General features: G+C 26.8%; 1 protein-coding gene across 1 annotated transcript; it reads right to left on the bottom strand.

Moving 5' to 3' along the window:
* Positions 1-562: 562 nt before the first annotated feature.
* LOC129966632 (uncharacterized) lies at positions 563-27,815 on the bottom strand. Its single transcript, XM_056081168.1, has 14 exons — positions 27,311-27,815; positions 26,602-26,718; positions 24,509-24,637; positions 16,269-16,400; positions 14,475-14,535; positions 13,495-13,619; positions 12,905-13,027; positions 10,725-10,904; positions 6,767-6,898; positions 5,750-5,878; positions 5,474-5,504; positions 4,551-4,608; positions 1,038-2,358; positions 563-776 (listed from the first exon to the last, which is right to left on the bottom strand). Exons 1-14 carry the CDS (start codon positions 27,330-27,332, stop codon positions 643-645), a joined length of 2,694 nt encoding a protein of 897 aa, XP_055937143.1. The 5' UTR covers positions 27,333-27,815; the 3' UTR covers positions 563-642.

The following is a 27,815-nucleotide window of genomic DNA, read 5'->3' on the forward strand; positions in this document are numbered from 1 at the left end:
GAAATCTTAAAGTATTCAGACAAAATTCATGAAAATTAGTGAACATTCAGTAAAAAAATCCGGAATTCTGGATAAATCCTGAGCACAATCAAGTCTGATATCTTTACTTTTCAAAAAATTATAAATTAAAAGAGAATAAATATACATTCAAAATCACTTGAGCTATGAAATATTTTATTTTTATATAAATATACATTTTTATAACATATAATATCTAACCTAAAAAATGTTATTAAACTAAATGCAAAAAGCTGGATTGTAGCATTTCTCACTTTGTGAAGATATAAATAGTATCAAAGGTCTAAAAATAGTAAGGAAATGGTTAGAAGAATTTATAATTATGTAACTTTAGGAAATAATAATTTAGATGAATAAAAATGTTTCGTATCAAAAATCCATCATCCAGAGTAAAATCTGAAATAATGGATTCTTTTTTTAAATGTAAAATTCTTCAAGCTAGTGAAATAAAATTCAGAGTATTTTGAACGAGAAAAAAAATAAGAGGGAAAGTTTGGATAGTGATAAAAAGAATAAAAAGAACTTTCTAGTAGAAGTCAAGAATTCATAATAAATTTTACTTATCACAATATTTAACTGGTTAACATACATACAAAGTCAATAAAAAGCAGAGAAAAATAGAGATTAGCACTGGGTAATATCTTCTAAGGAAATAACTTCCATCAATTCAACAGATGAACTCAAACCATGTTGTACACAAGTTTTTTTAGGTAGTACAATAACTTGTACATATCTATTGGAATTGAAGGGAGAAAAACCTAAAGATAAGGAAGCCACTATCAATTTTTTACATTCAATTAATTCTAAAGATACAACTGCATAATATTATTAATTTCGAATACCAATTAAAAAATTAAAAATTATCAAGGTTATAAAAGTAACTAATTTCCAAAAATTTTTTGAAATAATTCTTTACCTAAAAAACAAACAAATTAAACGTTTTTTATATTATTTACTATACCTAAGAAATTCGTCTTTAAAAAAAATAAAAGTTTAAGAGAGAACAAAAATTTACTCACTTTCACTGTAAGTTCCAGTGGAAGAACAACTCCAAGAATGTTTCCTTTCATATGGATTTTCAAAAATTCTTGATGTTTGCGGAAAATCAGTCCAATTACTTGACTGATAGCAATCATTTAAATACATATTAGATCTTCTACTATGTTGCGAAAAGTGACTAGAAGAAAAGCCTGAATCCATTAATCTTTTTTCATGTTGAAATGAAGAATTAGTAAATGTTGTTAAATCAAGTATATTCTCCTTATCTGTTTTTGGCATTTTTTTGCCTCTAGAAAATGAGTTTTTCTCAATCTCACTTTTAAATGTAGTTGGAGAAAGTTTAAAAGAAAATTCTGACAGTCGATCTTTTATTACTTGCTTTTCTGCATTAGAAGAAAATGAAGGTTTTCTTGCAGATGCTTCTAGTTTATCATTTAGATTGCATTTCAGGAAGTTATTTTGATAATTATCATTTATAGTTCCAGAATTTTTAGAGGTTTCAGGAAAATTTATTTCTGATTGACAAGGTTTATAATATCCAAACCAAGAACCACTTTCATTCTCTGGTCTTTTGGAATTTTTAACATTAAATGGAGTAAAAGAATATTCACTGCTTGAACCAGAAAAAATGCTTGGTGATTTTTTTGAAGATATTCTTCTTTTTTTCTTAAAAAGTTTAGGGCATTTTTCTTGCTGAGAATTCTGATTTGCAAGTTTCATACTGTAAGGCAAAAAAGAACTGCCATTATTATCTGGAGAAATACTTTCAGTTTTTGTTGGATTATTAGTTGATAAGTTTACACTTTCATTCAATTTTCTTGTAATGTGCATATGCCAATCTGTAATAGCGTTATTAGATGAAATTTTAGAATTATTAGTTTTACGAAAACTTTGATTTTTAAATTTTGTTGTACTACTTTTATTTTCATTTGTCAAAAAATCTGTAAATGATTTTTTGTTAGAGATTACATCTTGCTTGATGAATTTGCCATCAGAAGGTGAAATTTGGTTCATTTCTTTTTTACAAGATTTGTATTTTGAAGAATCCAAAGTTGCATTTGAATGAAAACTGTTTGAATATTTTTTGTTTTTTGATGAAAACAGTTGATCTGATAAAAGGTCACACTGAACAGTTTTTGAATCAGAAAGACTTTCCTTTTTTATGGACAATTTATTTAGAGATCTTTCAGAAATGTGTGGTACTTTTCTTTTCCTACATATTGTTTGTGAAGTACTTTCATAAATGGATGATGAGGAAGAATTTGCTTTTTCTAAAGACCTGGAGCTACTTTTTACTTTTAAACTGGGCGATTGAATGCTTGGCACTTTTGTAGAGCTTTGCTTCAAAGAAAAAATTTTATCATCCTTAATTTAATGAGAGAAAATACTTTATAAATTTTTTTTAGTGTTTAATGAATATTGAAAAAACATATAGGAAAAGAATATATGGCATATAATTAGAACAGAAAAATCTATATAAATATTACTCCCCAAAAATGCAGTATTTAACAACAGGATCTGGAGAGCATTGAATAAATCATGGGAGTCTACTTTCCAAATATAAATAAATAAGCACTACTAGTTTTGAGCCTACATTTTGATAAACTAAACATGAAACTCAATCATTACTGTTAATCATTAACAAAAAAATGAATGAAAACTAATTGAACATGCAAATGAATCAATCGAAAGAATAATAAGTTTCAAACTAGTTTTCTTGCACAATTGTTTACTGAGAAATATTACAAACATTACTAAAATTCTACTAAGATAACTCTGAAAGAGTCTATATTTCTTGGAACTGTATTCACTTCATTAAATGTATATTAAGTTTCAGGGAAATCTCAAAAACTTCAATGTATTTATTACTTACATAACTGCAAGCATTTGTTTATCTAAAAAATAAGTGTTTATCACTCTTCTTACACTTTTGTGATATTCTTAATTTCAGTTGTCCATCGAATATGCCTTCATAAATAAAAAATGCCTTGATTATATAAAAAACAATTTTATAAGTGACAAATTTTATTTAATATGTATTTAGGTGAAAGCCTCAAGAGAAACTCAATTCAGAAATATTTTAATCCATAAAATTATTTTTAGGACAATTGTGCAAAGCTAAAATACCACAAATTCTTTACCATTATATCTATTTAATCTATATTAGGATTCTCTTCATTTATCCTAAAACTCTAATTTACTGTTTTGTATTTTTAATCATTTTTTGCTCGTTTTAATTTAATTTTTAATTTCTCTTCTAAAGCTTATAAAATTAAGCAAAAACAAAAAAAAAGGGAAAGAAACACTTTCAGCAAAGAAAATTTCCTACTGATTTGAACTAAAGCATCAAAATCAAATTTAATTCTACCATGATATTTTAAAAAATAGCTGCAATAGGATACAATATCCTAAATATAGTGAACAACATGAGAAAAATTATGTAGCACTCCTTGTAGGGACGGACTGACAAGCATTAGTAAGTAGTACGAAAAGACCCTTATTTTTTGTTTTCTCCTTGTTTCTTTTACTAAAATTTTTAGCTCGAATAAAATTTTAAAACAGATAAAAGAAAACAAGCAATTAATTAAAAAAATGTAAATAAATTACAAATAAGCTAGTCACATATCTGAAATTATAGTATTTTCATTATTTGATTTAAATAAATGTTTTCCATTTGTATATATTTCAAGCAGTCTAAAAAAACACAAAATTACTTTTTGAAAAGGTCAAAGATTAAAATTTAGTAACTTCAAGATGAAACTATCAGTACTTAAAAACGAAACATTATTATATGTTAAGTATTTACATATTTATCATCCTAACAGGATTTTAACAATGTTCAGAAAAAAATTTGGTTTGTACATTATGCTTAAATCATGAACAAGCCTCTTGTCTTTTTCAGAAAAGCATCAGTTTATACATTGGTGTTGATTCATAAATTATTCAATTAAATTCATTTAAAAATTTTCAATAATTATTAAAAACCATTGTTTAGTATCACTTAAATTATTTTTTAAAAATTTAACATTGTTCAATTACATCCAGTTTGGAAAGTCATAATCAACTGACATTCTGATTGAAAAAGAAAAGTTTAATATTAAGGTTTTTAAGATGAGCATACATAAGTTTATAATACTGTCATCATAAATTTTGAAAAATTAAACAAGCAAGAAAATTTAATACTGAAATTTTTTATATAAAACATTGAATCATTTAGCAATTAGAAACATTCTTTAGCATAATTAAAGCATTGCATTATTGTTGGATCATTAAAAAAAGAATAGCATCGCAATAACAGCTTCTAAATAATTTTAAAAGTCCTATTATTATGGTAAACTTCTATAAAATGAAAAGAACATTACAGAATTGTATTATTTTACAAAAATGGGTTCCAGAAGAAAATGAATTGTATATTATCAAAAATCAATGCTTCATATATATATATTTGTGTGGGGGGGGGGAGTGTAACTGAATAGAAAACTTACCATTAAGTTAAGGTAAGTAAAACTTACCATTAAGAATAATTAACTTACCATTCCATTTGATACAAAGTTGTTCATTAAAGCATCATTATAATATTCAGGATCACATCTATGCAGAAAAAAAAATAATGAGCATAATGAAATGTTCGACATGTCATCTACACACATACATATTGATTTACTTATATTTTAGATAAGGGTTAAGGATTTTTATAGAATATAAAACAGAATTAGTTAGTTCTAAATAGGAACATAGTACAAAATGTATTTAAAAATAATGGAAAATTAGTAAAATATTGTAAATGCTATTTCAAAACTTTATCAACTTTTTAATTAGTCTAGGCTATATATAATTAAGAAATTATTTAGCTAAATATTAACATTTCTGAAGCATGAGAAAAGATTTTTAATAGGTATTGCTGAATATAAATGATAGTTTGATATAATAAAACAAAACTAAAAGAATTTGCAAAATGTCAGAAAGAATCCGAAGGCACTCTGAGAAAATTATTAAAAGCTTTCAGTAATACAAACTGATAAATGCAATTAAATCTTGCTTTTTCCTTTAAAAATAACATAAATAAGATTACAATATAAGTTTTAAAAGTAGGATTTTACTGGAACATATAAGTTATCAGTAATAAAAATAAATGTTTCTAAATCTAAATGCATTTCTAATGCTTCACAAAAATAATTATGTCATCTCTGAAAATATTTACTTTTAATAATTTATTATAAAGTGAAATTCACAGATTTGAAATGTTTTTCTCTGCATAACTTTAAATTGGTGATGGTTATGTTGATAAATGTGAAATGAAATAAGAAGCAATAAAAAAAGAAGAAACATATAACAATAAAAATATTTTTTGTCTATGTTTTCATACAGAAAGAGACTTTAATAATTGTTGCAAGAAAAAATAAATAAAATAACTAGCTTTCACTTTAAAGAACAAATACCATCAAATCTACTATACCTTGTGTAATCCAGATTACTGTCAAGTAATTCTGTAAAAAAAAAAAAAAAATGCTTATCAGCCTTTACATTTTTTCAAGAAAAGATGCATATATTAATAAGTAAAAATACATTTTTTAGAAAACATGAAAACTAACTTTCTTTTATCTTGTATATTTATAGATATATAAGAAAAAACACATCGAGTACGAAAATACATTAAATGTGAAAATAAAAACAAAAGAAATTGCAAATGAAAAGAGAAAAAATATATATGAATGAATAATATACAAAATACCTTTATTCATTAAACAAACTTGTAATAAATATTTGCATGCAGAAGATAGCTCTGCATTCCCAAGTTGCAAACATCTCTTTAAAAATGCATCAAAATTCTCAGTTTCTAATACATATGATTTGTTAGAACCTTTAAATATGCAATCAGTTAGTTTAGAAGAAATGCAAAAGGATCATAAAATATCAACATGAATTTGTAGAAGAAAGGTTTAAAATATTCAGATGAGTAAACATTCTCAGACATTTTATTTGTATTAAGTAAAAGAATTTGTCTAAACTTATTTTCAAAACTTCCACAGAGAAACTCAAAACATAGACTTACATATTTACAGAAACAAACAAGGATAAGATTGTGTATAGAAAAGCATTGAATTATATAAATTCTGAAAAAAGGAAAAAGTGCTGCAAAAAGCATATTGTTAAGTCACAAGTACAGAAAAAGGAAGGTAATTTGTATTTAAAAATAATACTTATTATTTTTATGTAGAATAAATATTTGCTCTGTAATTTCTTTTAAGAAAAACATCACACTATTTAACACCACTTAAATATTTCAAAAAAAAAAAAAAAAAAAAGATTACCTAAGTCTAATGGAAAATAAACAGAAAACTTATTTCCTTTTATAAAATTGAAAATTAAAATTATTTCTAATAAAAATTTTATGCTAGCATGATCATAATATGTGGTTTAACGTGGCATTATCCCTTTACATAGCTGTAATTTTTTTTTTTTTTTAATTTTCTTTGTTCTATGAGATGAAAATTTCCATTATTTTAAACTTCACATAAAGCCTAATAAAAAATGTGCTGCCCAATAAAATTGAAAAATATCTCAACTACAGAAAAAGCATATTATTTAAATAAATATTTTCAAGAAAGAATTTAGCAGATAAGGATTTGAATAATAGTACATGAGCCAACAATAATATTATAAAAAAATTATTTTACCAACACTTTTTAAACTGTTTCTGGAATAATGATAATATAAAAATATAATATAGAAGAAAAGAAGTACTTACAACAAGCACCAATGCAATGCCCAAGACATAATACAATTTTAGTCTTCAACTGAAAGTCAAATGTTTCCAAGAAAAGTAATTTAATCATCATGGACAATATGCCTATTTCCCCAGAAATTGTTGCATTTTCCTCTGAAAGTAAAACATGCATTCTATCAAAATTAATATATTAAATTCAGTAATGATAATGCATATAGAATGGAAAGATGTTGAATTAAAATCTTAAAAAGCAAAATATTAACAAGATTTTGCATTAAAAAAATTTTAAATATAAAAGAAATTACAAGAAAATATTTTGACAAACTGAATTACTAAAAATTTAAGCTCCAAAATAATGGCCAAGATTCTTTTTTTTTCTCTCTCTCTCTCTCTCTCTCTTTTCAGTATGTTTTCCTTCTTTTAAATCATGTTCATAAAATGCTTTTGAGTCTTTAAAATAGATCAAATTTTATATTTATTTCATTTTTGAATAAATATAAAAATTGAAATAAATATAAAATGAAAATCAATGTCTAGTAATGAAAATCAGTGTCCTAATATTTTAAAGTAATAAAATTCTCACCATATAATAATAATTACATATTCTAACCTTCCTTTATTTTTCTTAACAATGTTTCATTATTTTTAAAACAAAATGTTCATAAACCAATTCAATTTCACGCTCGTTATCTTTGTATTTAAAACAATTTTTTAATGCCTTATTGAATTATATCATATGCAGAATGTATGAGAAATACAGTAATAAATTTAAAAAAAAAAAAAGATATATTTTGACACAGCCATTTTATAAACTTTGCAGAAAATGTAATTTACAATGGAATAAAATAAATATATTTGTATACATTAAAGAGCAGCACTCATCTAAAACTTTATTTAATAAAGATATGCTAAAACAGTCATATAGTATTTTAAAAAAATGCATGTCCTTAAAAAACACAATTTTAAATTTATATTAAAATTAAAAAAATTCTAAAACTGAATAGTATCTTGCAATAATAAATTCAACATGCAAATAAATGCAATAATAAATTCATATTCCAGATGATATGTTAATATAAGGAAGTCCTGATTGTAAGAAACAAGGTGCCCTGTAGTAAGTACCTATTTTTGCAAATAGGAAATTGTTTTTAAAAAAATCTATTTACCTATCAAAGACTATCTTCTAAAAAATGTGAATAAAAAATGAATTTAATTTTATTCATGTTTCTACCCAGTATTCTAAGAATCCATATTTTAGGGGTTTTTATTATTATTATTATTATTATTATTATTATTATTCTGTTTAAAGTTTTTAAATTATGAAGAAGAATTTTTTGTTATGCATTGACCTAGAATTCAGCAATCATGCTAGAAGTATCTGAGCTGTTTATTTTGAAAATGGGGCAAGTCCATTTTTTGTTATTGCTGTTAAAGGTTTATTTATTGTTATTAAAATATTGGTAAGAATTTAATAATATTGGTAAGAATTTAAAAATATTGGTAAAAATTGATATATTTTTTGTATTTTGTAGAACCAAATAATGTAAGTTTATAATCCAATAGTGTTTACGGTACTGACTAAAAAAATAAGAGTTTCATTATAACTAAACTGACTTGCCTCACTTTCAAAATTGAGCCATTTATTTTGAAAATGGGGCAAGTCCATTTTTTGTTATTGCGAGATATTTAAAGGTTTGCATTTCAATAAATTTAAAAATATTGGTAAGTATTAATAGATATATTTTTTTGTATTTTGTGGTACCAAATAATGCAGGTTTATAATCCAATAGTATTTACGGTGCTGACTAAAAAAATAAGAGTTCCATTATAACTAAATGAACTTGCCTCACTTTCAAAATTAAAGAATTATTGCAATCATTCATTTAATTGGGAAATAATATTTCAGTTGCATCAGCCTTTTTTTAAGAATAAAAAGAAAATACTATTCAAATTTTTATAAATATTTATTCATTTGATAAAAAGGGAAACAAAACCAAGAATATTCTAGTAGAAAATATAACATAATAACAAACAATTCAGTTTTATTAAGAATTTCAATGAAATTATATATTTAAGTTTATACATAGGTATAATCAATTTGAATTTTATTCAAGATTTAACATTTTAAAAAATTCATAATGAACGGGAGGTATATATGGTAATAAATCCATCATATCCTTGTATTTTTCAGATGTAATAGATCTCCTTTTTTTTCTTACATAAAAAATAATTTTATATTTCTGAAATTACTTGGAAGTATTTACCTTCCTTGTTGTGTTGACAAATTGATAATTTTAAATTCAAAATCTCGTTCTATCGAAGTTTTGGTGAACATTTTGTATGGTGCATCCCTTGTAAATCTGATCCAGCATATAGTTAATCAATTCACGGTTTCTCCATCGGTATTTTTCTTTCTTTTTAAAACTGCTTTTTCCAGAGGATGAGTTGAAAATAAATATCCATGTTTAATTACATGTACTAAAAATTTATTATGTTTTCGACAATTTTGTATTACTTTATAGTAATCCTGGGGAATATGCAAGGAACTGGTTTCTGGATTGAATAGCTACTGGATAGTTTCACTCCAAAATCACGATTGTTTGGTAAAAATGAATGCCCTGACGATAAAAATTTGAGATCAATGATATTTATTTCATTGTCACTGGACTGAATTATCGATGATGGAAGTAAACATTATTATTGACACACAAAATTAAGATATACTTTTTATTATTTATAAAATACTGTACAACCACCAATTTTCAATATCAAAAATAGATAAATAAAAACACCCCAGATTTCAGACATGATATCAAACGGCCACATTTCCTTCACCATAGAGCAACCAGAGCTAAATTTTGCCATAATATATTCGGTCGAATATAATTTCAATCTAAGATGGACTTGCACCACTTTCAAAATAAACAGATTTTCAATAATGTTAAGAATTAAAGCTTCCATCTCCAAAATACTAGAATCTAAATATTTTTTTACTATAAATTTTTTACTCATAAAAAGATTATAATTTTTATCTCTAACTGCCATTATCTCCATTTTTTTTCAAAAATGGACTTTCCCCACTTTCAAAATAAACGGCTCATTTTATTCTCTTAGATTTCTTTGCATGAGATCTCATGAAAACAAAACTCTGTAGCAAAAAATGACAGCTAATTTGGCAAACATGGTTAGCAATTTAAAAGATAATATCTGAAATACTGCAAAACATGTTTCTTAATGCTAAGGATAGATTTGAAATTTGAGGGATATGGAATAAAACAAATGCAGAACATTTTTTTCCCCTTTTGATTGTTGTTTTTAAATGAGTTTCAGTTATCAAAGTATTTATTTATTTATCAAACTAAGTAGTTAATTTTAGGAAATAAAATAAAAATTATGGAGCATCCTGCATACACAAAAATAGATTTAGTAAACTTGTAGTATACTTTAAACATGATAAACAGCATATAGCGTTAATTTTTTTAAAGTATCCAGTTTTTACAAAAATAAGTACTTACTTTTGAAATGCTCCATATATTTTACAGATACATGCATTTAATTCATAATATAAGTGTTCTTAACAGATACAGAAATATGCTTCCTGAACTGTGAAAGAGTTAAAAATATAGTTCTGAAGAATTAAATGGGTGCATGTTGCATCTTTTAACTGGCAAATTAAAATTAACATATCTTTTAAAACAAACCAGTATGGCACCATCTGCGAATCAACTTTTGAACTTTCATTTATTTCTCAAAAAAAAATTCCTATTTCTTTATGTATACTCCAAAATATCAGATCATTTTAACCATCAGGGTTTTTTTTATTTTTAACAGCCTATGAAGTGCCCCTTTAATTGCAATCACCCTGAATATTGAGTTGAAGAAACTTTGCAAAATCTCCTTTTACTATTAGCATCATTCGTACAATACATTTTCTCAGCATTTTAAACAAGATTAATTTTATTATATTTGAATATTATACCATGGTCCAAAGATGCTGAACTAATAATGCCAATAATATTGTTTATGGCTTGATAAGTTTCTTTTCCAGTTACTCCATTGCATATCTTCATATCCAACAATAATGTATCAAAATATTTTTGAAAGCATCGTTTCAAGACAAGAAAGCCATCGCAAACAGAAAAATAATCCTGGCATTTTGCTGTAAGAGCAAATATTGAATGTATTATTATCAAATATATATATCTTAAAATTATAATTACATTCTAAAAATAGTTTTAAAAAATTATTCTTTCATAAACACTTGAAGAAAAATCATAGACAAAACATCTAACACAACATTAAATATTTGCTTTTAAAATTATAATTATTAAATGTAGCTTTACTTTTTAAAACGATCATGAAATCATTGGTAAGATAATTAATTAAGAAAATTACTTCTTACAAACATCAAATAAAGCCTATATCTTTCATAAAGTTTATCAATTTTGTAATCTAACATTATTACTCTTTGCAAAAGTAAAATTATAAATAAAATAAAATATTAGATCATTGAAAAGGTTTTATTATTATCAATCATCCTATAAAGATCTTTTACCAGAGACAATAGCAATAATTAGTATTTAAAATGCAATAATAAATATGTGATAACAAAATTAAAAGATTATTAATGTAATCTTTCTATTGCGGAAGATAATAATTCAAATTTGAATCTCTAATCCAAAGCATGGTAATGATTATGGTTAGATTTGCCTGCCTTGTCTTTATCAACATAGACAAAATCTATGAAGTAATTTTGCATCATATACCATGCAATTTACAGCCAGTATGTCAAACTAAAACAAGCAGGAGTAGCTTTCCCAAAACTTTCATACTCTTCAATAGAGGTTTTATCTCCCTACCCCTCTTAAAATTATGAACTTTGAGAAAGGCCAAGAATACCTTACAAGGCATTGGCAAACAAGAATTACAAAATATATACTTTTGGGTGAATATAATATTTTTACTGAATCTATTGCAAGAATATATACTGCAGACACCTTTTTGTCAGTCGATTGATGTCAAAATTTAATACTAAACTACAGCTCTAGTCACAAGATAACATACTGAATTTCATTGATTAATGTATTGTGCTTATGAGTTATCACATTTACATGCATATGAAAATATAGACCAACAAATGATCAATGTTAAAAATTTGATAAATTATATCTCAGATGCTAAACTTGTGTACCAAATTTTATCTATATGGTTCTTTGCATTTTGTAGTTATCAAGTTCACCCATATTAGAACAGACTTCCTAACAATTGATTTTGTACAAAAATTTGATAAAAAAACTATGAAATTGATCATAATTCCATATACCCATTTAGCTCAAAACATTTTAGTTCTGTTCATATACAGATAGACATAATGCTAAAAATGTGTTTTTCTAATTCCAGGAAATCTGAAATGTGGAGATTCATCAAAATACCCAGATAGAATATTTTTGATGATTACAATATATCCTCAATATTTCATACATGAAGAAGTAAATTGTTATTTTTTTTTAATATATTATAAAAATAAACAACCAACATTACCATTCTCTTGGATTGTATCACATTTTTAAATATTTGATCTTTGATTATATTAAGAGATTTCAAAATAAATTAATCGATAATATTTTGAATTTCAAAACACCACAACAAAATCTTAAAAAAATAACTTATTGAAAATCATTCATTATTGTTAGATATTTAGTTTTATTGACTGAAAGTACTTAAGGTTTTGAATAGAATAATTGTTGTCAAACTAAATCCTTTTAATAGTCATTAGTAATATCATTTCATTAATCAGCTTAGTTTCCAAAATACAAAAAATTATTTCTGATGCTAAATTTAGCATAAATAAATAAATAAAATAATGGAGTGATATGAAATTGACCACATTTTCTGAATGTAAATTCTTGTTTCAAAAGCAAAAGATGTTTAAAAGAAGTATCTTAGATATTTAATCCAAACATGTAAAGCTGTGTTTGAACAGATTTCAAATATAAATATATACACACATCAATATTAAATTCACACAATTATAATGAATATTATTTTTGAGAAACACAATTATATACTTTAGTAAATCCTTAATTTAAAATATATATATTTTTCACACAATCAAGAATAACTTTATTATATTTTTAATATATCATCAATAATAATTACCATTATCTGAAATAGTCAACAAAAGAAAAGATGCAGAGGAATTCTTGACTACAGAATTTGATGAAAGTTCCAAAATTTTTAAGGCTATAGGAAAAATATTTTTACAAAGATCTTGATTTTTCTCTGTAAAATGTAAAATAAAATTGTAAGAATTATAAGGAAGACAATATAAAGCTTTATTATTAGAAGACTATTTATCAATTCAATGCTAATCATTTTAATAATGTCGTTCACAAAATTATAGTTTCAAATAAAAGTGGGGTTTTTTTGTGTGTAAATATTACTGCAATAGTTAATATATTAGTTAATAAAAATAACAAATATAAACAAATGCCAAAAAATCCAAAGATTATATATTAAAATGAATAAAATAATTAAAATGTCTCATTTTTTAATTAATAAACCATCATACAGAATGCCAATGAAAGAAATGAATTGTAAAGACAATGAATGATTTGTTGTTATTTAAAAACCAAGAACAACTTTAAATCTATATGTAAAAAATATATGATAAAGTTGTTTAATACTTAAAAATATACATATTAAAATCAGCATGTTTTCAAATATATTAAAATATTTTTACTACTCACCATTTTGAGGATTATTAACAGCAAAGCACAATGCAGAATTTGTACTCATCCACAAGTTTAGAACAGAATTGTCTAAGTTTGAAGTCATACAAGAATTATTAATCATAGCACCTTGAGCATAGTACCTGAAATTGAAATAAGTGCATTTAAAAAAAATAGTATAAATCAAAACATACACAGGTTGTTTAAAAACTCCCAATAAAAACTTTAAGCTATATCTAGATAAAATATATAAAGGAAAGAAATTCAGGAATGTTTCCAAAATTGGGGCAGCTCTAAACTGGTTTTAGAAATAGAACTAGAACTTAAATTAGAACATGAAGGTCCTATGAAGGATCTTCAATTATGTTGATAGCCTTTTTATTCTGATTCATATCTTACTAGCAGGAATTTTGTAATTTTAGCCTTATTAGAGAAACTCTGGATTTTTTTTTGATTTTTTTTACCAATATTTCCTGAGAAATATATTGAACATAAAAAAAACCTGCAAGTAAATAAAAAGATGCTTTTTTTTATTTGCAATTATTCTATAAAACATATTCTTTACATTTGTTAATAATTACTTTTATTTGCCCTTTCCTTATCAGTCAGTCACCTATTTTATTATTTGATAACAATGCAATTACCATTCCTAGAACTTTAACAATTGAGTTAGGATCCTGCTTTTAGTTACTTGTGTTGTCTACACATGTTTATAACTTAAAACAATTCAGAGTTTTAAAAATCCATTGTATATTTTAAGATTGTAGAAATGGTAATTTATTTCAAAACAACAATATTGTGATTTTAAGAATTTAATTGCTGAAAAAAGTTCTATAAAATAACTTAAAGTAAAACAAATATTTGAAAACTTCTCCAGTCTTCTAATTTTTTATAGCAGAATTTAATCCATATAAAGTCACAAATCTGTAAAAATACTGATAAATACATTTTGATTTATGTTAATCATAATAAAATTTACATAATAAGCATATACTTACTCATATAAACTCAACAGGTCTTGAAGAAATCCAATTTCAAAAACCAAATTTTGAGCAGTACCTAATAAAATCGAAAAATCAAATTGTTTCAAATATAAATGTAATAAAAACAATTTCCTGATTAAATATTTATTCATACAACAATATGACATAAAATACAAAAGAAAAATGAAAAGGGGGCAATCTGGGAAACTTAAATTAACATATTCAATATTAAGAAGATAAAACATCAATGTATATGTAAAATATGTGTTAAGGAAATATGGAAATGCAAATATTTTTATTCTATGGATTTCTGAATATATGCTAAAAAGTACTTTCATATATATAAACTAGATGGTGTTGATAATGTAGGTAAAAGGGAAGGTCAAATTTCATTAAACAGTTAATTTTTATTAAAAGAACAATAGAAAAATTAAAAGTAAATTTGCAAGCAAAAGAAACTAAATTTAAAAACAAAAATAAAACAAAATAAAATTATGATATAAATAATTTTTCAGTAATCAACATTAAAATACCATATAAATAAAAATTTAAAATCTTATTAATTTTAAATATATCTATCAATTATCTGAAATGCTTTTGAAATTCCATTTAAATGTTCTGAAACTGAATCAAGATATAAGAAATAATCATATTAATATAAGATATACTTAAAAAATAAGGCTTGCCATTATTTAATTTTTTGTTTTATTCTCAATTAATTGTGCTATGAAGGATATAACATATACAATTAATATATATTCAAGAATAAAATTTATAATTTATAAGACTCCTAAAAATTGTTTACAGTTTTTATTAATGATATTAGAAACTGCAAATAAAATTACTAATTTCTTAGTCTAATGACAACTAAATGGATGAAAAATAAATAACAACATTAACTGTAATTTTATTACTTGTTGTAAATATACAGAGAACAATCTGCAAAAAAAAAGAAAAGAAAATGTTTTTAAAGTGATTTTCAGACACTTTTTATAGCTGAAATTTTATTAACAGATAAGTAAATGCAAAAAATTGGCACTTTAATGTTCAACTTGTGCAAAGAATTTCAAATCAAATTTGTAGAGACTTAAAATTTTATTTTTATAACCATTAAATTGAGCTTATAAATACTTTATAAGAAGGATAAGAGCAGTGGCCTTTTAGCAACATCGATATATTGAAACTACATAATCACAAAATACAAGATAATCAAAGATGAAAATTTAAGCCTTTAATTCATTCAATGTCTAATGAATTTTATAATTCATATAGTAAAATAAATCAAGACTTAAAAAAATAAACACAATTTTATTAATGTATTAAAAAACAAAATTCTTTGATCTTGGTTTTTTTTTTTTTTTTTTTTTTTTTTTTAGTCTTTAATGTATAAGTCACAATTACATATATTATAGGATCATGGATTCAATTTTATTTTTCTGAATTTCACTACCAAATGGCACTTCTAATATGAATCAAAATTTGATTAAATTCATCACTGAATTCATAATTATGCTTTAGAAATATTAGAATAGCATAATGTAATTGAGAAAAATTAAATGCAAAAAAATTTCAAAACGGTAGCTATCAAAAAATTAATGCAAAATCAAGAACAAATTTCCATCTTTACAAACATAAAATATGTTAAATTAAGGATACAAAAATAGCAATAATTATTTTTCTACATTAAATAAGAAGTGTATGGCAATGCAAATCTGTCATCATAGATGAAAAGTAAATCTGAAATTTAAATATATTAATAGACTTGCAAAATTGAAATAAATATTCTTGGATTTACAGTAGAAAACTTACTATTGTGATATAAAATGGTTGATATCAATACAAGAGCATTTTTCTGCACTGCAGTAGGAAATGACTGCTTTTTCAAAATCGTTTGAAGCACTTCAAAAACAGATCTTTTGCTCATATACATTTGACTGTGAACTTTAATGAGAAAGATAATAATAATTAATTGTTAAAGACTTATCTTCAAACCAAATTTATATCAATTATAAAAGTACAAATTATTAATAAAATTTTCTCTTTTTCTACTTTTTATTTAAAGGAAGAAAGTCTTTCATATATTTAATTATCTTTTAAATGAACAAAAATCAAAAATATCCAAGGAAACTGAAATAACTGCATATGAAACTGTACTGACTGATTGTTTATTGGAATTGAAAAATAAAATATTAATTATTTTGCAGTTCCAAGATCTATTTTTCATCATCTATGTTTGTAATGCAATTCATAACATATGTATCTCCAGCTGGGAAGGAAGGCGGTTTGAAGTGAAGGCTGTGCTTTTTCTTTTTGTTGTTTTTGCCATTGGTTTGTTTGCAGTTTTTTGCCTTTTGTTTTCTCTAAACAAAGTGTCATGGCGATTTTGTTGGGGGTGGTTCTCTAGTTTGTTTTTCAGATTTTGTTTCCATATTTTGAGTTGACTTCAAAGCGTTTTTCTCTTTATTTTTTGGGGTGTCAAGGAGGCTGGCACTGGTTTTCTGAAAAATCAAGGTAGGATTTTTCTAGTTTTTCTTTTTAATTGTTTCGGTTACTGCAATTTTTGATTCTGGCTGCATCCAATTAGATTCTTCGTCAATGATGACGAAGAAAAAAAGCAGAAGACTTAGAGTCTGAGGGGAAATATAAGGATAGGAAGATTAATTACATTTTAACAAATGAGTCCTCGGAGTATGATAAAGCCAACATTGCAATTCAAAGGGGTTGCCCCAAAATAAAATTGTGCATTGATAGTAATAATGGTCCGTCGCCATGGATTAAACCCACAACAATCAATGCCAAGTTCGAACCATTTACCCATAAAGAAGACACCTTTTCCCTAAACAAATACAAAAAATTGGTTCTAGTTACTCGGCACTTAAGCTCAGTGGGGAAAGTAACTAATTTTGTAAATAGTGTTCCGGAAGCAAGGATTCGTATTATTGACACGAATATTGTAACAAAATACATCATCCGTGATGTTGACACGGATTTCGGCATAGTGGAAATTAACGAAGAACTATCTTCACAGGATATCATGGCAACAAAAATTGTTAGATTTAAAAAGAAGGAGACGGCAGATCCTATCCCAATTATTCTTATTGAAGAAATTGGGAAAACAAATCGCTCTGAAATAAAGATCGGCAGACTCATCTTCAAAGTGATCAAATTTATAGAAAATCCTAAGGTATGTTATAAATGCTTAAGATTTGGTCATACACAGCTCCGATGTCAACACGATGAAAGATGTAAAAATTGTGGGGGCTCACATGCCGATGATTGTAAGTTACCCACTAAATGTTTTAGATGCGAAGAGTCTCACGATGCACTCGACAAAAAATGTAGTTTTTACTGTCTTGAAAAAGAAATTATAAATCTGGTCAGAGAAAAAGACATATCATTTCTGGAAGCAAGGAGGATAGCAAAATCGCAATCTTTTGCGCAAAAGGTAAAGGGCGATCCGCCGGTTCAGTGTACCGAAATCCCCAAAAAACAAATAACGGACCTCTACTCGGCTTTACAGGACTTAACAAAACTAATTTCTGCTCTACTACCCCAAGGGAATGAACTCTTAAAACTCCAAGAAGTCAACAGACAGTGCATTGGACGTATTGGGGAGACTCAGGGAAATTTAGAGAAACAAGTTGAAGAGAATATTACTCTCCGGAAACAAATCGAGACTCAAAGGGCAACGATTGACTCACTACAATCTAAAATTGCCCTTCTGGAATCCAATCTTGAATATAGTCACGTACTGAGCCCAGGCGTTGTGCACGATCAACGGTCCCTTGATGAAATAAATCACTTCAGTGTTGCGGAGGATTTCTCGGGTATCGGTTAATTTAAAAAATAAATGGTTTTTTTCCATGAGGTTTATTCAGTGGAACGTTAGGGGGATCAAAAATAAGATCCCTTGGCTGCAGGCTCCCCCTTTTTCGTCGGCCCAGTGTTTAATTTTTCAGAAAACATGGTTCAATGCGTCTACATCTTTTTCTCTCAAAAACAAAAAAAATCTTTCGAGCTGAAAGACAAAATTCTACTAGAGGTGGACTGTTAATTGCAGTAGAACAGAATATTCCAGCTCAGGTAATTTCACACACACTTCCTCCGTCAACAGTGGAGGTCTTAGCGGTTAAAATATGGATTGGTCCAAATTCTGAATTCCCACTCACGGCTATCAATCTTTACTCTCCTGGAGGGAAATTTGATGACAACTGGTTGGAATCATTATACTCACAAATCTCTTCTCCTTTCGTATTACTGAGGGATTTTAATATACACCATCCAGCACTTGGGAGCGATCATTCATCTTCTGATGCAAACCGGGTTCTGGATTGGATTAGCACCAAACATATGTGTTTGCTTAATATGAAACAATATACCAGATACCAGGGAACTCAAGTCCCTTCGTTATTAGATTTGTCCATCTGCTCCGCAGATATAATCAATAAGATTACTATAGAGATCTCTCATGATATGTATGACAGCGACCACTGTCCCATTTTTATTTCTCTTTGCAATTTAGATGCAAAGTCTCTTTATACTGGAAAATACATCAATTGGGGCCAATTCTCAAAGAAGGTCAATGCTCTTCTTCAAGGTCAAGGGGATGTCTCTTCCCTCGATAGACTTACTAATATCTTCCAGGTAAGCGCAAACTCATCATCTTACTCATTCTCTAAATCAGCGCACTCTCACTGTCCTTGGCGGGATGATAGATGTAATTACCTTAAGGCTCTTAAAAGGAAATTATTAAGAAAGGCGAAATCATATCCCTCCATTTTAAACTGGACGGCATATAAAGAAATGGCGGCAGTTCTCAGAAAGTACGTCAAATGTAAAAAACGCAGCTTTTGGGAGAAAACTTGTCAGGGGGTAGCTTCTTCCCATCAGGCTTTCAGCATCGTTAAAGCCCTACTAAACAAAGATGAGTCTCCCTGTGAATCCAATCTTGATCTCTCTTCGGGTACTACTCTGATAGCGCCGATTGCTCAAGCAAATACAATTGCAGCTAACTTACTTAAGAGAGCACCAAATATATGTATTCCTTTAGATTTTTCAGCAGATGATCCTGAAAATTATGATGAAATGAGTTTGAACAGCCCGTTTTCTTATAGGGAATTTCAAAACGCATTAAAAAGAACGAAAAACAAATCCCTTGGCATTGACAAGATAAATAAGAAAATGTTGTCTTGTCTTTTCGATGAAAATAAATATAAAATTCTAGACTTATTCAATAACTTATGGGCGAACACGATTGTTCCAGTAAGCTGGAGAATAGCGAAGATTATTCCTATTTTAAAACCTAAGAAAAATGCAGCAGAGATCACATCCTACAGACCCATCGCGTTAACATCCGTATTGGGAAAGATTTTCGAACGGATTATTCTGGACAGGCTTTTGCGCTATTATTTGGAAAAAAAGATTTTTTTCTCCTTTTCATGCTGGTTTCCTCCAGTTCAAAGGCTGTGACAGCCTATCTGCAGCCCTACTCAATAAAATTTTAACAGCCAGGGCTCATAAGAAGCTTGTGTATGGTATGTCTTTTGATCTAAAGGCTGCGTATGAAAATGTATGGCATGACGACTTAATGCTTAAAATTTTACAATCGGGGATTAAGGGTAATATTGCCCTGTGGATCTCACATTTCTTACAAGAAAGGAAAGCATTTGTATCATGGAGAGGAGTGTCTTCCTCACTTTTTAAGCACGAAAGAGGCGTATCGCAAGGAAGTGTCCTTTCCCCGTTGCTCTTCACAATTTTTATGAATGACATATATAGTATTTTACCCAATGATGTTTTTTGCTTTATATATGCGGATGACATTTTTTTTATTAGTAGAAGAAAATAATACCGAAGCGATTAAAAATAAGATGCCGTTCTGTGTTACTAAACTGGAAAGCTGGTGCGACGAATGGCATATGGATATTGCTCCTCAGAAAAATAATATTATAAACCTCTCATCTCGAAAATCGCCAGTGGAGTTTGTAGTCCTTTTTCGTGGTTGTAGTATCCCTTGGTCCAAAAATGTTCGCTATCTTGGCATCCAGTTTGCTTCAACCTTGTCTTTCCGTTCACATGTCACCAGATCAAAACTAAAGCCTTTAAAAAGTTAAATGTGATCAAAAGTTTGGCCGCTCCCAGATGAGGTGCTAACGCATCTAATTTGATAAAAATTTGTAATGCGTGCATCATACAATCCATTGAATTTGGTGCGCATATGGTTGGTATGACTAAGCTGGCTTTGCGGCTTTGCAAACGATACAGAACAACATCCTTCGTTTTGCTCTTGGTCTCCCACGGTGGACACCTATCCCAATTTTATATAAAATATCAAATGAAATAAATATGAGACTTAGGTTTGAAAAGAAAAACGTGATATTCTTTGTTAATCAGTTCTTAACCCTAGAACTGATTAACAAAGAACTGAACTGAAGAACTGAATCAATTTCCGAGTTGAAATCTGTAATCTCTAACCGCATTTTCCAAAGACTCCCCTGCGCAGGCACTTTAGAAGAATATTGCCGTCAAAAAAACCTGTCCCTGGACCAAATAATCCCGATTATGCTTCCGGTTAGTTGGGATGATTGTGAGCACTTCGCCATCAAAATCCATGACTTCAGCTTCCAGCAAAGGAGCTTGGATCCGACTACCATTAAACGTTTGTTCGCCGAGTTCAAATCATAGCTACCTCCAAATCAAATTATCCTGGCCACAGATGCATCCAAGAATGAGAATTCTACTGCGGTGGCGGCTATAAACTGCTCCTCGAATGTTGTCATTAAGGGAACGGTTCACAGCATTAACTCTGTGTTTTCAGGGGTGGGCTTTGCCATAGCTCTGGCTATAATGAACTTTGTCAAAAAGTATAAAAATTATATTTTATTGACTGACAGTTTATCTAATTTGACAGCCCTGAGATGCCTAAACTTCCATTCTCCCAGAAGTGCCCCTTTTTGCGCCTCGCGTTATATTTGATTCCTTAAAGATATGTTCCTCATTAGAACTGATATACACTCCTGCTCACGTGGGAATTGCAGAAAATGAACGGGCTGGTGATTTAGCTAAGCAAGCTTTAACTTCTAATATCTGTGAATGGATCTCGCCCGAAAACACTTGTTCGGTATACGCTAAAATCGTATAAAATAAACAAAACTTAGAATGGGAAAATTCTAAATACTATGAAAAATACAAATGGCTTGATGCTTTAAATTTTAAAACTCAATTTATCTAGACGTAATGATGTCTTAATTTTTTGATTAATATCTAGGACTCTTCCAGTCAATGCAGTTCTTTATAAATGTAGGCTCACTGAATCACCAAATTGTGTCCATTGCCAGATTCCTGAAACTTGTGAACATTTTGTTCTTTTTTGCAGTAGATATGAGACAGCGAGAGATTCTCTCCGTGCCAAGTTGGGTTGTGTTCCACTGTCTTTTGACTGGATTTGTGATTTCTCCGTTCAGGGTTGTGATAAAGTGAAGGCTATGTTGGCTTTCTGTGTGGCTTCTGACAGATTTTAAAATTTTTGTGATATTCGTGTTTTGATTTTTGTTAACCCGGCACAAGCTAAGAATCCGTTCAGGAGCATACGCCGGAAAACAAACCTCATTCCTTCTTTCCTATCTCCAGCTGAAAAATCTATTTCACATTAAAAAAAATAGAGAATGGTTAAAATATACAATATAAATATTCTTTTGATATTGGTTCAAAATCATTAACAAAATTGTTATAATCACCTAATATTTTTAGAAACTATTAAAAATTAAAGGAAACATTAATTGAAGAGTAAAGACTATAAAATGTAGCTCTTTATGCAGCTGGAGTTCTTCAGTAGCAATAAATCTATAAATAAGTTATATTTTAGTGACTACAATAAATGCGCTATATAAATTTTTAATAATTTAGCCTGGTTATACATTGTTTAATCTCTTCAATCCTATTTATTCATGCATTTATCAGCATTAAAAGACATCTTCATTCAGGGACAAAAGAAAAGAACTGTTGAAAAAGTAATTTAATTGAAATCAAGCATTCATGCTTAGTAAAATTTCAAATTCATTTTTTTTTCAAATGCAATTACATTTTGAATTTAGGTGTGAATGAATATTCCTATTTGAGGTAACTCACTAAATTAAAAATGTCTTATATTAAATTTATTCATTATATTTTCTAAATCAATTTCAAATCAAGTTCTTTCTATTATAAATCATTTACATAAATTTTTCACATTTTGTTTCATTTATTCTAGCTATTTTATTGCAGAGAATTTCCTTAAGCATTAAAAAATATGGTTTCAACAAATGGAGGGGGGGGGTATTTCAAATGTACATTTTAAAAAATTGTAAAATTTACAGAATACTTATAAAATTAAAATAATCTTCACTCAGCATTTATAAATAAATCAATATAAACAGCATTATATTTTTTTTTAAATAAATTCATCTTACATGAATTTTGAATTGCATTTTATAAAATAACAATTCCAGATCGCTTTGATTTCTCAGATTTCTTCTAGTTACAAAAATTAAGTTCATTAAATAATTACAAAAATAAATAAAAATAAAAAGCAATTCTTCAATTAAAAAAGAATTAAAATGCATTAATCAATTTTCATATTTATATTTAAAAAATATGGAGTTTTTTTTTTTTAATACATAAAACACTGTTATATATTTCTAGCTAAATCTGGCAACCACATGGTTCATCATGAAGATTGGTTGTACTTATTTTTAATAAAGTCTCTCGTGTATGAACTTTATTATCACGATTCCCTCAAGAAATTTTTTAAGCAATAAATTATGATAGGCATTGTAATTTTAATAATTTAAATCTCTTATATCAAATATGTATATGAACTATCTTCATCATATCAAAGCCCATGACATAATAATGTAATTAAAAGCATAATTCAAACTTTTGCAGAACTGTGACCTCACTTTCTTCTTTCTTATATAAATGTACAAACATTAAATAAAATCCTTCTTTACTTTTCAATAAATAATGAAAATTATAATTAAATGAAGAAATAACAAATTCAGTTTTAATTCTTTGCAACAAAGAAATGTTTTTGTTAAAAATTATGAAAAACAATTTTTTTAAAGTTATCCAAAATTCAGGATAAATTTGTATGACAATTAAATTGATATCATTAAATATAATAAATTAAAATTCAATTTAAATTTAGTTTTTAAATGATATTAAAATCAGTTTTGTCATATTCAAATAGTATTTAAAAAAATTTCAATGAAAAAAATTTAGTATTTACCCCAAAAATGCCAAAACATCCCTCAAATTTTTAATTAAAATTTTAATATAAATTTTTTTAATATACTTTAAAGAGGCTATATCCTCCAAAGTATATCATGCAAAATTTGATAGTTCTAAGTCAAAAGATCTGCCATAAGTCAAATCCTTCAAAGCACCAAAACATACATTCTCCTTTATAATTAGTAGAGATAATTTTTCATGTTTCTTAATAACTTGCTTTATTTAATCAACATATTATTTTTGTTAGAAATGATTTGTGAACTTGCTTTCTAACATATAATTATTTCTCAAACACTATAACAAAAGAAAATTAAATATTTTCATGAATTATCAAAAACTTTGCATTTAACAAAATGCAACAACAATTCATGATTTCTCAGCAGTTCTGATATAAAAGCTGGAAAACTATAAAAGATTCTTTTATATTCTTTTTCTATTATATCTCTCACTACAAAGAAATTACAAACTTTTTTCCAGAAAATATTACAGAAATTTCTTGACTCTTTCTTAAAAAGGGTCAAACAGGATTTAAGACATAAAAAAAAGGCCCCTTCTTTTTTTGGTTGGGAAAGGGGGGGGGAGTATGTAACCTGAATTATATCCTTACATCTGTATTAACTTTAATAAAATTATGAAATTCATATAAAGTATATGACTGTATTCATATAAAGTACTCAAAAATATGTTTCAGATTTAACTTGAAAAAAATTGAATGAAACACTGATAAATATTAATAAATTATTCATAAAAAATTAAAAATTACACAAGCACATTTTTCTTACCATTTTCATCAATAACAAAAGCTAAAGTTTTAAGGGCATGCTCAAGAAATATTGTATTATCTGTTGAAAACAAGAACTCCACAAGAAAGTCCAAGCCTCCCTCTTCCCGAAATGCATCTCGTCCACAACCTATAACACATCAAAATTTCTTTAACAAATAGTTTTTAAATTATTACCACATAAGCTTTAACAAGTATTAAACTAACCAATTAGAAAATAACAAAAGAATCAAATAGGTCTCATAAATGAACAGTAGTGTGATATGTATGATCAGTATTATAGATAAAAATTTACTCTAAATGAAAATAACATTATATGGGAACAGAAATTTTTATTGAAAAACTGATTTTGCCTTCAGTTTGAAATCAAAATTTAATAAAACAGGTTTTTACACTTTGTAAAAAAGTTGCTGCATTTTTTTAAAAATGTCAAATTAAACCCTTGGAAATGCCATAGCAGATATCAAATGCCATCAAATGCCAAAAAAATCAAATGCCATAGCAGATAAGAGTTTGGTGAATGCTATGATAATATTTTCTGCAAGATGTATGTTTGGTCTTTAATTGTCTACTTTGCATCAAATTATCCTTGACTTCAACCCGAAATCAGGCATTAAAGAAAGAAAAAAATATATTAAAAATAAAAATCAATAATTATTATGGATGAAACATAATAAGCAACCAGTATGAAAGTTTTCTTTTTCAAATCTTCAAAAAAGACAGAAGATAAAACACCCAGTTCACAACTAAATATATTTCTTCAATGTTCAAAAATTGGTGACAAAAACATAATTTTTTTTTTTTTTTTTTTTTTCCTTACTCTTTTCTTTCTACTATTGCTTACAGTCGAATCAGTTATTGAGTGATTTCTTAAGATCTTCACAACACACAGAAAATCAGGCTGATTTTGAAATCTTTTATAGAATGTATAGTACTTACAAAACAAATAAAAATATTATTTCCTTCATTTTATTTAAGATGGCATACATATTATCATTATATAATACTTGTTATTAAAATTACAAAAACATATCAATTTCATTCAAATGAACAGATTCTTAATGAGAGCAATTAAAATGAAATTTCAGTCAAAGTAATAATAAGTACAGAAATGAAGATACAGAATTTTTATCGTTGTTGGAATTTTGAGCTTAAAAGAAATAATAATCATAAAGAGCTCATTTCCATCTTTCCTTGGCATTCAATGCAATCTGAATAAACCAAACTACCGTGAAATTTAAATTGGAGGCAATTATATTATATCTCCTATTAGTTGGTATATTATAGCTCCTATGGTTCCTTCACCCACTCCTCATACTTAGATATAACTCAAAATCAGAACTAGAGTGACAAGCCTATCATTACAAGAAAGAGAACACTAGCACAATAGTGGAAATTAATCATCCGTATACCCAAAATGCCCTCATGGTGGCATAATAATAGCCAAATCAAGTTATTTCCACAAAGCATTCAGGATTATACTAAATAATTGTCATCACAACAGTAAAGAGGCAGTAACTAAGGTTAGTCTTAATGCCCATCACTGGCCATGTACAACTCTTCCTATATGAGTTGAATTCAATTCTTGGAGTAGACTTCGTCTCATACTGTTATTATACACACCAGGGAACTGAGAACCAACCACAATAATAGAGGTTTCTCATTCTCATATCTGAGGTAGCCACTCACCTCTCCTTCTTGATAGTATGACGATAATAATAAATAACAAATTATTTATTTATTTCCCAACTCAACTAAATAAAAGAAAATTTAAGTATCTAAGATTTTAAAGTCTGAGAAATATAGAAATATAAAATTTATAAACATATCATATAAATGTGATAATTCACATGAATATGTATTAAATTTGTACAGCATCTTTTTCTAGTTCAAAAATTTTATTTACTTGAATTATTATATTTGAATCTCGGTGCATCTATCGCAAAACTTTTAAAACCCACTATATGAATTTACAAGAGACTTGCCATCTACCAGAGTTTTAAAGGTAATTCATAAATAAACAAAAAAATAGTTACACTTTTTGAATTGTAACTACTTATATATTTTATAAATTAAAAAAAAGCTTGAGCTTACTTTCAATGGAACAGATATCAATAATAGTTTTCAAAGTTTCTAGAATGACATCTTTATCCTGAGAATCTTCATGATAATGGATGCAAGATATTAAGTTTTTAAAATCCATTCCCAGAGCTAAAAGTAATGAAAAATAAAAAATATTGCAAGAAATAATTTTAGTTTTCATGAATCAGAATTTCCAGGATTTAATGCATGAAATGCCAAATACTATTTCTGCCAACAATAAGCTATTCAAATTGAACAGTAAGATTTAAAAAGTAAGATATATTTTTAAAGTATTTCTTCTATTTATGGAAAATGAGTTTTTTTAAAAATAATTATGGGGATTCATTCATATAATATTTTTTTTCAAATTTCAAAATTAAAAGCAGCTGATTTTAAATTTGAAATTTAGTTTAATTTGACAGCAATTACTATTACACTTCATCAATAAGAAAATTCTATCTATAAAAATGATTGCAACATATTCTTTTATTGATTAAAAATATCATACTGATGATCAATTCTACTTTTTATTAATTACAGTAAATAACATTATTTTTGTCTTACTAATAAAACATTGTAAATTCCAGTATAGATTACCCTACACAACTTATGTTTTACAAAATGGAAGAAAATATTATATAGCTGAATACTGACTATATTTAATATTTATTTCAATCTTATATTTATCATAATGCTTTTAAATATTAGAACTGAAACTTACCACTATGCTTTTCTACTTCCATGTCTCATTTCAGACATAGAAATTTTTTTAAGATGAAAGTCTACTTGCATAAGATACAGCAATTAGAATCAAAAATCCATATGCGATGAAAATTTAATTCAACTTAGGATAACTTTTAGAAAAAGAAAATTAGGGAAATTTAGACGAATGAATTAGCTTTACAAATTCAGATCTGTAGCATCTTTCTTTCGTAAATATTTTCCATTTTTTTTAAGAACAAATTATTTCCCAAAAGTAAAGAAAATATCGTCTGCATTATGAGAAGGTAAACATCCTTCAGCAAATACGAAAATTAAATAATAAAATATTTTCAATAACGGTAAAGAGAACAATGACACTTAAAATGAGTGAGGAATCATAAAAATCTACAATTAAAATCGTCCTTTAAAACATTCGACATTCAAAATTCGTAGCAATGAAACGAAAACATTCTAAATTAATATGGTTATTGCCATTCAAGTGAACATAAATAAGATTTAATTTC

This window comes from Argiope bruennichi, chromosome 1 (assembly GCF_947563725.1).
Source record: "Argiope bruennichi chromosome 1, qqArgBrue1.1, whole genome shotgun sequence".
Lineage (NCBI taxonomy): Eukaryota > Metazoa > Arthropoda > Arachnida > Araneae > Araneidae > Argiope > Argiope bruennichi.

Excerpts from the sequence above, each read along its gene's own strand:
- LOC129966632 (XM_056081168.1), bottom strand. The coding sequence starts at position 27,332 with ATGGAAGTAGAAAAGCATAGTG. Across the intron at positions 6,899-10,724 it reads TTCAGCATCTTTGGACCATG|AGGAAAATGCAACAATTTCT; the intron begins GTATAATATTCA and ends TTTTACTTTCAG. Across the intron at positions 4,609-5,473 it reads AGTAATCTGGATTACACAAG|ATGTGATCCTGAATATTATA; the intron begins GTATAGTAGATT and ends TTTTCTGCATAG.